General features: G+C 42.0%; 1 protein-coding gene across 1 annotated transcript in view; it reads right to left on the bottom strand.

Moving 5' to 3' along the window:
* The window catches only part of NCAPD2 (non-SMC condensin I complex subunit D2), a 36623-nt gene continuing 22925 nt past the window's right edge, over positions 1–13698 (bottom strand). The window contains exons 26-31 of the mRNA XM_063294700.1: positions 11967–12061; positions 11419–11499; positions 2024–2210; positions 1721–1862; positions 819–971; positions 1–579 (exon numbers count right to left, since the gene is read on the bottom strand). Coding sequence (XP_063150770.1) covers positions 497–579; positions 819–971; positions 1721–1862; positions 2024–2210; positions 11419–11499; positions 11967–12061 — 741 coding nt within the window. The 3' untranslated portion in view covers positions 1–496. The remainder of the gene's footprint in view (positions 580–818; positions 972–1720; positions 1863–2023; positions 2211–11418; positions 11500–11966; positions 12062–13698) is intronic.

Below are 13698 nucleotides of genomic sequence, written 5' to 3' on the forward strand. Positions count from 1 at the left end.
CAATTAGTTTTTTTTGTCTTATTTAACTTGCACTTTGCTTTATTTCGTTTTTTAATTTGGTTACTTACTTCCATCAAAAAAACCAAACAAACAAAAAGGTATTTTGGTTACTCCCTAAAGGAACATTCTGATTCTGTGTACTTTATGTATGTTAGTGCAACTCTTTAATTAGTGTATGCATAGTAACTGGGTTACATTTATCAAGACACATTTTTATAGTTCTCAAAAATTTCCTACGCAGTTAATATGCACACGTGCGAATTCCAGTCATGTTCCTAAGTCAACATACAGAATAATAATCAGAACATAGATTTACTGAAATGCACATCCTGATCTATCAACCATGTGGGTAAGCAATCCTCATGATGCCAAACCTTGAAGCCTAAAGTAACCTTTCATGTAACTTTATCGGATATAAAAGGAGGAGTGAAGTCATTCAGAAATCCTGGGAGCTTTTGTTCCCATTAACCAACAGAATCAACAAAAAGGCAGGTAATCATCGAGCACGGCGAGAAGATGCACGAGAAATGGGAGTTGTTTTGCTAGGTGTCTCCTCTGCTGTCAATTCAGCATCAAGTTCTGAAAGAAGAAAGAAGTCTTAGATGGCCTTTGGGGAACTGGCATATGCAGAAGACGCAGCAATGGACAGCATATTCAACCAGCTCATATTTATTTTATGAAACAATCCAGAGCTTAACTAGGGTTGATGAAATAAACACACAAAAATTATTCTTGTATTCTGGTCTCCCTAAAAGATAAGCTCACAAATACGTTTTGACTACTCCGGTATCTTAAATTCGGACAGAAAATATTCTCACCTTCATCTAGGCTATTCTCTTCATCACTGGAGAAAACAATGGAAACTTTTGGTTTGGAAGTCTTCCTCTGGGATCGAGCAATGCTGGGCTCAGGAGACATGAAGGAAGAGTCAGTGTTTCTGTTGGCTGCCCGAAGAGGTCGCCGACAGGATCCTAAGAAAGGAAATGGACATTTAAAACAAACAAACAAACAAACAATCAAGTAATTGCAAGTCAGTCCCGTATTATTCCAAAGAAAACTGCCTAAATCAGCAGGAATCATACTTAACTTTTATGCTTTTTGTAAAGGAAGCAAGGTAATATTACTTCTGGGTGATTTCAAGCATTTAACATACAATTATATGTAAATTTCCAGTCTATAAAGTATTGCAAAATGTACTTCCACCAGGGAGTATTCCAACCAACTGCTGTCTCCTAAGTATGGGAAGCAGAACAGCTGGTAAGTATAGCACTGGAGAGAAGCATGTTGCAATCTCCAGTAGTCATTATCCTATCAAATCATTGCAAAGGTTTTTCAACCTTCAGTTAAAAAAGGCAAGTAAGTTATGTTCTTATTGCTTCATAGGAAAACTAGATATTCTTCTACAAATCTACGAAATTAAGTAATATGGGAGGATGGGCATGCCAGATGGTGCTCTATACCAATTGTGAAAAGTCATGTTCATGAATTCTCTGTGTACTTTGCTAGACCTTCCTTACATCTTTTGTCCAACCCTACCTTGGGTACCATTTTTCCTCATCCCATAACAACTTAGAGCACATTCTGAAATGTTGCAAAATACTCTGTCAATAGTGAAAATCGCAACTTAATTTAGTGGTCAAATATAGGATTTATTTATTTCTTGCTACAAGTATTATTTATTATTTGAATTAGGAAATGTTAGGGTAACCTGCAGACATACGTGATGCTACTTTCTTTACTGATTGCAGCACAGAAGGGTTGCTGCCTTCTTGGCATATGGACTCCTGTGGAGCTTCAGTGAAGGAATCCAGGCCCCTGTGGTGGCACTTTTGGAGCTTCTGCTCAAATTCTTCAATAAGAACCTGATGAATGATACCACGTGCAGAGGAGAAACAGAAATTGATATATGAGAAACTATTATACATCCATGATCCAGCAGTGAAATATTTTTCATTTTTCTTTGCTTCACAAATAAAGATGGCGCATACTATCTGGCTAGTTTGGAAAAAGAGGCAACCCTCACCTTCATCTCTGGCTTAGTGGCCACCCTACGAACCCGGCCCAACACAACCAGGAAGTAGTTGTAGACTGCTGAGTCCTGGAGTTTATCAGCAAAGCAGTCAAAGTTGTCTTGCATCTTACGGAGCCCTCGTTCTGTGAGAGGGAGTAAGGTAAGGCAGTAGGCCAGATCATGGTGCTGGCGCTCTGTTCTGAAAAAAAGGAAGAAAAATAATGTGGCTTCAGTGGTCAAGACCTGCTTTATCCACCAAACAGATTGAAAATCACATTAAACTGAAACACAGGGAGAAGCCTTGCTCCCAAAATGCACTGGAGCAGAAAGTATGAGACCGCATAAGGAAGGACAAAACATACAAAAACAAAACAAAACAAAACAAAACCAAGAAGTGGCCAAAGCTGTGATAACACAGCAAGAGTAAATAAACTAAGAACAAAAGAATCCTGCTGAATAACACTAAAAACCTATGTAGCTCAGTGTTTTGTCTCCTGCAGAGGCCAATCAGATACCCATAAGAAGATACCCACACAATGGTTACAGCTGTAGATGTCATGGATTTTTTAATTCCTGTAGATAACTGTTTCATGTTTCATCTATGTTATTCTAGAGCCCAACACTAACATTAATATATTTTCTCTGTACAGAGTAAATACATGTTTGCTGCACTTGGATCCTACTGATTTCAAATCCATCCTTAATTGACTCAGTTTGGATCCAATCCATCATGTGGCTTCATTCTGGGATTACATATTATCGTAAATAATCGTAAATCAGCTGTCTTTATACAAGATAAGTAATGTAGCTGCTCCTTCCCTCACAAATAAGATAGGTAAGGTACTTTCACAGCTTAAGAGGAAGGAAAGAAAAAGGGCAATGAAAGAGGAAGATAACAGTAACATAACTGAAGGCATGATGCTGCAAAATATTTGTTCATGACCACTGGGATTCAAACTGATCGTTGACAAAGCCTAGCTGGCAAAGAAAAAAAAAAAGGTTGCCAAGATGACAAGGGAGACCTTTGATCATGAATCTATACTTCATTTCTGAATTGCACTGTGTGGATCAGGAAATTTCCAGCTCCAGGCTTGGAACTGCTAAGGAAGATGGTGTTCTATTCTGTTCTGAGCTGAAGGAAGCTTACTCTGTATCTTTTCTCTCTGGTCTGGAACTAGGGCATGAGGAGGAGACTTACTGAGCTCTGCAACAGCTAGCTCAGAACTGAAACAGATCTGACTGTATTTTGAAACCAGGGAGGTTCAGGCTTAATTTACTCAAGAGAACAACAGGTTGCTGGCTTGTAATCATGTTATTCAAGTGTGTTTATATATTCCCACACATGGAGGTTTCAACCTTCTAGAACATTCTCTAGCAGACCTTTTAGGAGGATATGTCCCCTAAAGACCCAGATCTCACTGAACTCCTTTAGTTCCTAGACCACCATTGTTACCCCAGTAGGAAAGAAGCACTTGCCATGAGGGAGGGGTGTGTGGATTGTGTGAATGAGTGCACTGATGTCAACTTGAATGACCTCAGTTACACTCTTGCTATTTATCACGGACTCTATATAAACATGATATGGAATTCACAGGGCAGGCACAATTATGAAAAAATGGAGTATAAGCTTTCATCTTTCATCCAAAGCTTTCATCTGCTGTAGGCCAGGCACCTAAATGCTATTGACAATACAGACTAAACACCAGCCTTTTTTATTCCTGGAAATAGTACAGCCATAACCATTATCCTAGTGAAACAGTGGAGGGTATTTGGAGCCATGTTAACGGATTAAGATAGCATCAAGAGCCTAATAAAAGAAATCTTGAGATAGTCTTTGTGTAAGGCAGACTGATTTTGTGTAATGGAAGTAGCTAGTATGGTCCCTTTCAACATGTTTACATCAAAGGGAAGATTCTGTAAGAGTGGTAAGGTGTAGAAATAAAACTATGAGGACTGTGTTCTGGCTCATGTAGAAATTGCTGTAGGTTCAGGTAGAATTAGCTCATATTTCCGTGTCCTTATACCCCATGAAGTAGAGGTCTAATAAATTCATAGTTCATTAGCAAGTTGGGCAAATGTAATTGTTATCAAAAGGCCATCTTCAGAGATAAGGTGGACAGAAATAGAGACTCGGGCTTTGAAAGTTCAGATGTTAATGTCAGCAGTACAGAAAGGCTCCATCATGGGAAAAATGGTGGCTAATGGTAAGACTATGGAGCAGCTGTGGATGAAAGAGTACGAGAAGTACCACCAACACTGTGGGGGAAAACCGAGATTGCAACTAATAAAGCTTTCAGAAAAGCTCAAGAAAAACAATTTCTTAAAGTGACACATAAAATGTTAAAACCAAATCAACTATACAAGAAATAGCTATGCTTACGTTAAACCTGCAAAGGCTGAGATGTAGCTCACTTCGTCTTGTAAAGACATGAAGTGGATGATTTTCTGAAGATTCGAAAACTAAACTGACAGAAGTAGAACTTTTTATAACCAACCAGTTTTACATGCTGTTAGGTGCAGAGTTTGAGGCTGGCCTTGACACTGAGACAAAATACTGTCCTGTAGGGAAAAGCCTCAAAATCAGAGTTTGATGAAGCACAGAACAGAATTATAGAGTTGGAAGAAGCCAAAGTCCAACCTGCTTTCAGTGCAGGTCCAGCAGAGCATCATCTCTCACTGATGACGGTCCAGCATGTTTGAAGGTCCCTAGCAAAGGAGAACTCATTGTGGCTGTCTAGGCCATTGGGGTATTACAAGGATGCATGCAGTTCTGCCTTTCCGAAGCTTGACAAGCACTCTGGTGATAAGATGAATGGGAGAAACTAAAAAAACAGAGCACTGACCACTTACATAGAAATAGATCTCCCAGAGATCTATGATTGTTTTTTTACCTGCTGCTATAAAGCAAGGATTATTGTGATTATTGAGGGGTTTTCAAATGAATCCCCCTCCCTTATGCTTGTGTGTGTACACGCGTGTGCATGCGCGCACACACACACATATTTGTGATATTGTGTGACATCACCTTTACAGCTATGATCCAAGAGTATGAACAGGAAAATGTGGAATTGAAGAATCACCAGGAGTTCATGTATAATCATGTTTCCTGAGGAACCCAGTAGCGTGAGCTCTTCAGGCCTTTGGAATGCATATCCCAACTTCTGGAATTATTCATGGTTAGATTGTGGAAAGTCTGGTTTCTTATGAGTCCCCCCCTCTGTCCCCTCTCCCCCATCAGAAAAGAGAAGTCAGAATGTTTGGTGGTAATGAGAGATGACATCTGGTTGAAGCCACAAAGCAAATAAAACCTCCTAACATCTGCATTCAAAGGCAAACATAATGGTGGTCAAGGCCATAATGCCATAATCTGTGAGAACCTGATGGTGATTCTTACCCTTGCTCTCCCACTGCTATCACCTCTCACTATGTAGATGTGTGCTGCTGGTGAAAGAATTCAAAATCACCTCTATATATGATAACACATACAAGGGATGAAGGCTGGACTTGTACTAATTATACAGAAATAGAACACAGAAAGCACAGAGATCATATGGGAGAAGCTAGTAAATTTTTTTCCACCAAGAAGCTAGTTACCCATGTCATGTGATTAGAAATGACAATGATTAGAAAAGGTCACACATTTGATGAATCATCTCTGGGCAGTTGCAAGCTTGAAGATTAGCACTCAGTACTGGTATAGCTGAGCCAATCTGATTCAAAACAAAATACTGTAGTGTTTGATGCATGCTTGATGGTTCTGTGAAAATAAGCAACTTTTAAGTCCTGTGGGATAACCCAGTCTCCTGTTCGAAGAGAAAAGATGCTTGAAGTTGATACCATCTGGAATTTCTGAATGTGTGTAATCAACCTATTTATTTAATGTATCTATAAACTATCCCAGTCATAAACCTATTTATTTAACGTATCTATAGACTATCCCAGTCATTTAAGACTCTGGGCAATAAACAACAAAGCAGGTAAAACAAAAGACAGCCATAACAGTAATGAGTAAGAATGTAGTACACATGCATACCCAGAATGAATACCCACAATAAACTTAGACCAAAGACACATTGGAATAGCAGAGTAGAATTCAGATCACGAAGATACAGAATGAGAAACAAATTGCTATCTTTCTTAGATGCTATGAAGCACTAAGAGGAGGGTGAACATCCACAGTGTTTATTGCTTAGCGTCAGTTATATGTCTCCCTTAATTCAGTAGCTTGATTATCTCCTCAGGGAGAGCAGGAGAAGATAATTTGGGGTGCCAGTCAAAGGGGGAAGGATGCCAACTTTTAAAGTAAGAACCCACCAATCTGAATCCACTCATTTGAAGTAACAATTTGCCAATTGTCTTGGCACTGAAATAGTTTCCTTCTACGAGTAGAGTTCTGGATAGAATGGGGATAGTAAACAAACAAAGCATTTAGTCTTGGATATGTAGAAGAAAAAAACATTTAAAAGGAGAAAACAGTTCACAGAGCTCTGATTTGTGGACTGAATTGCAGAATATGGCTGGGAGCAAAGTATCCTGGTGGTAAAATAGAATTGATCTTTCTGAGGTCATTGATCATTGACACAGAAGCCAAAGCAATGGCAGTAAGAATCATTAGGAGAACTATCACAGATTTCATTTCTGATGTGCAATCCAAAGGGCTGGGGCTCCTCTTCCACCCTGTCTGACTGCACTGTTGGAATCACAGATGGAAGGAGAGGTGGAGAAACTGATGCTGGTTTTGACTGTAGCAACGTTTCTAGCTCGTATACTGGTAACAGGAATGCTTGAAGGGAAGAGGTGGCCAAATTCAAAAGACAACCCCCATGCTATCCTTTAACGTAGTCTACAGAGATCAACCCAGATACAGGTCGATTACCTAGGACAGAATGAACACCAAGTACAGCAATAACCAGATATGAGGTAAAGTAGTACCTGGATCAGCACCTCGTGCTATTTTCAGTGACAGCCTGTGCCAAACATAGTTCTAACAGATAGAATATAAATTTGGGGTTATTAATGGAAAATCAAGACTAGGTATGACTTATTTTCAGAAATGGCGAAGCAATAATGAAAAGGGGAAATGTTTGGTGGAAGGTGGCAAAACTTACTGTGCACATATATGTCTGACTGGATTACAGATTTACTTTGACAAAAGGAACTGTTACAAAACATCCTGGTCTATTGGCTGCCTGCCTCTTCAGTTTCTAGGACAGCTTTCATATTGGCCAAATCACTCTTCTCTAAGAGACTAGTTTGGAAAGTTCACAAAATAGCTCAGGGACGAGGCTTTGGGACATGCGCCTGCTCTAACACAGTAGTGAACAGTGCACAAAAAATGGTTGCTTTGAAAATCAAAGAAATAAATCCCTGAATTTGCCTGCACTGATCTCAAGTTATGACACAGGCTGGCAATAACCCAGTGCAAAAATGTATTTACTTTTACAGTAAGTAAATACAGTCATTCTAAATCTTAAGAAAGGCATTCATAATGGCGTGAGTAGTATAAGTTCTAATAATTACATAGTTTCCATATAAGCAGGATAATACAGGTAGTCCTCACTGACTGACCACTCATTAAGTGACTGTTCAAAGCTACGACAGTACTGAAAAAGAAGACATACAATGGGTCCTCACAGTTGTGGCCACTGCAGTGTCCCTGCGGTTACGTGATTGCAATTCGGGCTCTTGGCAACTGGTGTGTATTTATGACTGCAGTGTCCCATGGTCACATGATCGCCATTTGCAACCTTCGCAGCCGGTTTTCGACAAGCAGTCAATAGGGAAGCTAGCAGGAAGTCATATCACATGACATTGCACTTAATGACCACAGCCAGAACTGACATTGTAAGTCAGCACAGTCACGTGACATTGTGCTTGACAACTGTGCTGCTTAGTGACAGAGTTGCCTGTCCAAATTGCAGTCAGTAAGCGAGGACTGCCTGTATGCTAGAATTGTCACACAGCCCCAGCCTCCCCTCCTCCCAGTTCTATTATATTGCCTCACTGGGGCTGGGAGGATGAGTGAACACTGGAAATGTATATATAAATATACAGGTAGTCCTCGAGCTAGGGACGCGGTGGTGCTGCGGGTTAAACCGCTGAGCTGCCGATCGGAAGGTCGGCGGTTTGAAACCGCGCGACGGGGTGAGCTCCCGTTGCTAGTCCCAGCTCCTGCTCACCTAGCAGTTCGAAAACATGCAAATGTGAGTAGATCAATAGGTACCGCTTCGGCGGGAAGGTAACGGCGTTCCGTGTCGTCATGCTGGCCACATGACCCGGAAGTGTCTACGGACAACGCCGGCTCTAAGGCTTAGAAACGGAGATGAGCACCGCCCCCTAGAGTCGGACATGACTGGACTTTACGTCAAGGGAAACCTTTACCTTTACCTAGTCCTCGAGCTATGATGGCAATTGGGATGGGAATTTCCATCGCTAAGCAAGGTGGTTGTAAATCTCGATGTCACGTGACCACATTGCTTAGTGACAGCAATCCTGGTACTCTCTGTTGCAGTCATTAACCAACTCCCACTGGTCGTTAGCTGAGGACCCATTCCAATCTAAGCCATTCCTGGCTTGGTCCCTCCCAGCCCCAAGATGTGTGGCTCAGGGGCTGCTTGGCACACCGCAGCTCTGGGGCTGCAAGAAGCCTCTGAGCCACAGCGCAGCGAGAAGCTGCATCCGCCTCTGGAAGCCCCAGCCGCCCTGCACTCTGCCTCTCCCAGCTGACCTTCACCATCTTCTTACTCCTGCTGCTGCTGAGGCATGACCAGCCGGGCCCTTTGTGACGCAGCTGCTGGCCATGAGATGCCTTCTTCCCCAGGTCTCATGAGGAAACCATCACACATGACCTTGGAGAGCAGGGTGGCAGGGGCCACGGAGTGCAGGGGGCCAAAAGGGCAGAGATGGGGGGAAATAGGCAGGTGGGGGGAGTTGAAATGTCTCTGCGGTTGTAAGTGCAGATGGACTGCCAAGCGCCTGAATTTTGATCATGTGACTGCAGGGATGCTACAATGGCCATAACTTCAGGGACCGGGCATAAGTACCATTTGTTCAGTGCCACCGTAACTTCGAACAGTCACTGAACAAATGGTTGTAACTCAAGGACTACCTGCATGCCAGCCAGGCTGCCCAAAGTGTGAGGTCATTCCAGCTGCCCAGCTAAAGCAAGCAGGCACTTTTATCAGGCAGCACCAGTATAGATATGATGAAGCAGATGATAATTTCAGTGACAATGGCAAAGGCATCATTTCATACTGGGCAGGTGAAGACAATACTAAACCCCTTCTGCATTTTACGAAGAAAACCACATGAATAGACAATATAAAGGGAAGGATGATGGGTCCCTCAGGTTGGATGGCAGTCAACATGCTACCGAGGAAGGGCTGAGGATCTTTCAGGAGTACAAAAGATATTTAGGACACAGTTAGATTAAAGCCTTTGAGATGTTTAGTTGCTGAGGCTGCCATGCAGGAAAGCAACTTTTTTTTTTTTTGCAAAGACATAATTACAGTGAGAACATGGAACATAGGGTAGATGAACATGGGAAAGCTCAGGACAGTGAAAGATAAATGAATTGACTGTGCTCTAGTATCTTAAGCATCAGTGAACTGAAATGGACTGAAATTAGGCACTTTCAGTCAGAAGTTCATTCCATTTACTACTCAGGACATGAAAAACAAAGAATGAATAGCGTTACTTTCATAGGAAGGACTTGGGAAGTCAGTACTTGGGAATAATATCAATTATACTTCACAAACAACTATTTAATATATCAAAGTTTATGCTGCAACCACTGATACAAAAGAAGTTGATGAGTTTTATGGTCAAGTTCAACCTGAGATCAACAGAAGATTATCTGGACCCTTTTCAGGCAGGATTCAGCCCAGGCTACAGTACTGAGACAGCATTGGTAGCACTTGTGGATGACCTTTGGAAGGCTCATGAAAGGGGTGGTATGTCCATCCTGGATCTCTTGGTGGCTTTTGATACCATCAACCATGGTAACTTGCTGGACTGGCTCTGGGGATTGGGAGGCACTTTTTTTGCAGTGTTTCTCCTCCTTTCTCCGTGGCTGGTACCAGTCAGTGCTGGCAGGGGAGGAGAGGTCCGGCCCTAGGCCCCTGTTATGTAGGGTGCCTCTCCCCTGCATTAACAGGGGAGTGGCTCGTGTCTCTCTCCCCTCCTATTTAACACCTATATCTAGCCACTGGAAAAGGTCATTCGGCAGCATGGGATCTCCACTCCATGCCAGGCAAGTGATGCTGCTCAGGTGCGTGCTTCGTCTCTGGAGGCTGTAAGGTTCTGGGTGGAGAGAACTTGGCTGCACTCAAACCTAGCAAGTGTCAGCCTTCCAAGGTGGGCCAGACTAGGAAACCAAAGTCACTAAACTAATACTACTTTTATTACAGTATAAACCTATAGTAACAGAATCTTGCAAATCTGAATGTGCTTCCCCCTTCCCTCTCTATCTTTGTGAGAGCTAGGGAGGGTCTTGTCTGAGATGCTTACTCAGGTTACAGATCTGGCCTGGACTCAAATTTCTTTTATCTGACCATTGTCCTGGTTGTGATTCTTCCTCCTGTTATTCAAGGTTATTCCTTCTGCCCATTACATCAAGATGGAGTGGTTCTGGGTCTTTGATCCCCTGGTTTCAGGACAGTTGACATCTCTGATACTGGACCAGGTTACAATATCCCAGACAGACCTGGTGCAGAATTTGGTAGTCCTCCTGGACACATGGCTCCTGCTGGAAGAGCAGGTGGCAGCCATGATCAGGAGACTTTGCACAACTTCATCTTGTGTACCAATTGCACCCATTCCTGGACCAGGAAGCCTTACTTATGGTCATTCATGCCTTAGTCACCACCTGGCCAGAATGCAGCAGCAAATGAAGTTTTGGGTGCCCTGCGATTCACCCAAGTTACACCACTGCTGCATAAGCTGCACTAGCTCCCAGTTACCTTCCAGGTGCAATCCAAGGTACCTTTAACCCTAAAGCCTTACATCACATAGGACCAGGTTATTTGTGGGACCGCCTCTCCCTTGAGGGTATCTGCCTGTCCCATTTGGTTAGACAGGGTGGGTGTGCTCCAGGTCCTCTCCCTTAAATATTATCATCTGAGGAGACCCCACTCTAACCCTATGCACAGGACAGGAAGCCCCAGCCACTGTGTAACCACAATTGATGTCACACTGTTTGCATCCTGATAGATAGAGAGCAGCACAGCTAGTTTTTGGTCTTTGTGACTCCATATCGTTTTACTTTATGAGGAGAATGTATCCTTTCTCTCTAAATCTGTTCTACTGGGTTTCTCATTCCAGAGGCCACATCTTTCAATTAAAAGTTCCAAAGGATTGACAGATACTCTCATACAGAACGTTCATTCCTTTAGCAATTCCTTACTCACCGAGCAGTTCGAAATCGCTGACAAAGTTTCTCTACCAAGCTCTCCGTTTGCTTATCCTTAGTGATAAAAGAGAAAAGTTGCCTGGAGGCAGGGTGTGGAGGAAAGGAGAAGGAATAATAATAAAAAAAAGTTTGAGAACTAACATTCAGCATTTTAATCTCTCCTGTTGCAAATACAAGAAGATTCTGAGGTTTTCTGAAATGTCAGCTTTCTGTTCTTCTCAGTATTGCTTAAAACAGGAGGCAAACTGAGGAATTTCTTGAGACTGGATTTCTTGATCCAATTTCTTGTTTGGTTAGATCAAGAAATTCGGTTGCTAGGTCATCCACAAGCAATATCCAAAGGCAATAATGCTTCTTTTATTTTTTCCCTCTCAAGAATTCCAGGCGTTCCATATAATCCCAAACAGACTTGCACTCCATAATCTGACATGCCGTTTTGTCTCCCATTTTATATATCAAGTAATTCTAGGTACTAAGGAAGCTCAGTGCCTTAGGCATGACATGTAAGGGTGTTGAGGGGAAGGAAAATCTAAAAAAAAAGGCTACCTCATAATGGTATGGAAAGGCTGCTCCTCTATGCCAGAGTCTGCATCTGAGAGGCGGCTGATGATATCTGGGAGCAGGTTGTAAACAGCATTATCCTGCATTGCAAATAAAGAGTGGAGCTTCTTCAACTCTTGAACCTGTCCAGCCTTGGAGACAGGGCTGGACCTATATGAGAAACTACTGGGCAAAATACAGATGCTAAGATCAAGACAAGTCAGACACATTTATTCAGTAGCCACGCCTGGAAAGAGATTCCATTTTACCTTGGGAAAAGCTCACGTCATCTACAGAAAATAAACGGAAAAGGATATTTTGGGAGAAGAAATAAAACTGTCAGTCAACAGAGCTTTCCTTCGGATTGACAACTTGCATCTTTTGCCTTTTGGTGGCTCATTTTAAACATTTACAGTGTTTAAAATATCTGCGTATCACCTTTCATAAAAACTTACCCTAGGATAGTTTAATGAACCATTAAAAGGAGAAGGGACACAGTTTGATAAAAAAAAATGTAAAAAAATACAAGAAAATGGAAAATCTATTTGTAAGAGAACTAGGCATGTGGTTAACACTGAACTCATAACCTGAGTCATCTTCTATGAATGAAGTCCCCTTGGCTGCTCTAGTGGACTTGTGTCAGGGAATAATTTAGGGTGCAAGTGACCATATACTTTTAATCATTTTTCCTGTTGTCTGTGGGGGCTTTTTGGGGGGGTGAGGATAAAAATGGAACAGAACATTTTGTTCTTTAAAAATTACGATCACAACATGATGCTGCTACTCCCTTTAGTGAAATGCATATTTACATTGAAATAAGACTTTTCTGTTCAGTTGGAGTGGTTCCTGGTAAATGTGCACCGAAATATGCTGGATGGCAGTTTGATTCTAATTAATGCTTTTGGGGTAGGAAAGAAGGCTTTGGTTATGAGCAAGGACCCACAATAATCTCCAGAACAGCAGGGTGGAAAGGATCAGGATTTAATTGAGTGGTGCCTATCTTAAGCGGACTGCCTGCTTACTAAACTGAGTGGAGAGAGAAAAAAAATTGAGACCTTTCTAATGCTTGAAATTAATCCAGTACCAGCCCCATTTTGCTACTGGAAGAATGCAGACCTCTTTCAATTTGAACACATGAACTTCCTTACTAATGTAGTGTGTCTCAAATGGACCTCTTCAGAATGGAGATTAGTTTCCCTGTACTTTGTATTGGTGGAAGGCAGGCAACAGTATGTTGGATTACAAGGTAGTCTCCAGAGATGAGATTCGAGCTTGCACAGAACAGAATGAGGGTGCCTAAGGTAAAAGTGAACTTTGGCTGTGCTTGTGGCACATTGCCTCAAACGTACTGAAACTGAGCGGTACCTCCTCACCGTTAGCAGGATATATACAGGGTACATAGTCATGCATGTGGCATGAGCGGGATTATGGCCAGTAACCTTGGTTATACCTTCTCTATCTCATGGAAAGGCATTATATGGAAGTTTTGACTGAACAAATCCATGAGGGCTGCTCGAAGTCAATATCTGTGAGGCCATCTGGTAATGACCATGGCATGTGGAAGACTGTATGCACAAATGTAAGAGGATACAGAGGTATGGAACATGAATTAATAAATGAAATTGACAAAAGGAAAAAATGTGTCTTGAAAACTAAGACAAAGGGAAAGGATATAATAGATCTGAATGAAGGTGGCCTGACTGTATGATGTAGAGTTGAAGAATATACACAGGGAAGT

This window comes from Candoia aspera, chromosome 2, assembly GCF_035149785.1.
Source record: "Candoia aspera isolate rCanAsp1 chromosome 2, rCanAsp1.hap2, whole genome shotgun sequence".
In the NCBI taxonomy this organism is placed as follows: Eukaryota; Metazoa; Chordata; class Lepidosauria; order Squamata; family Boidae; genus Candoia; species Candoia aspera.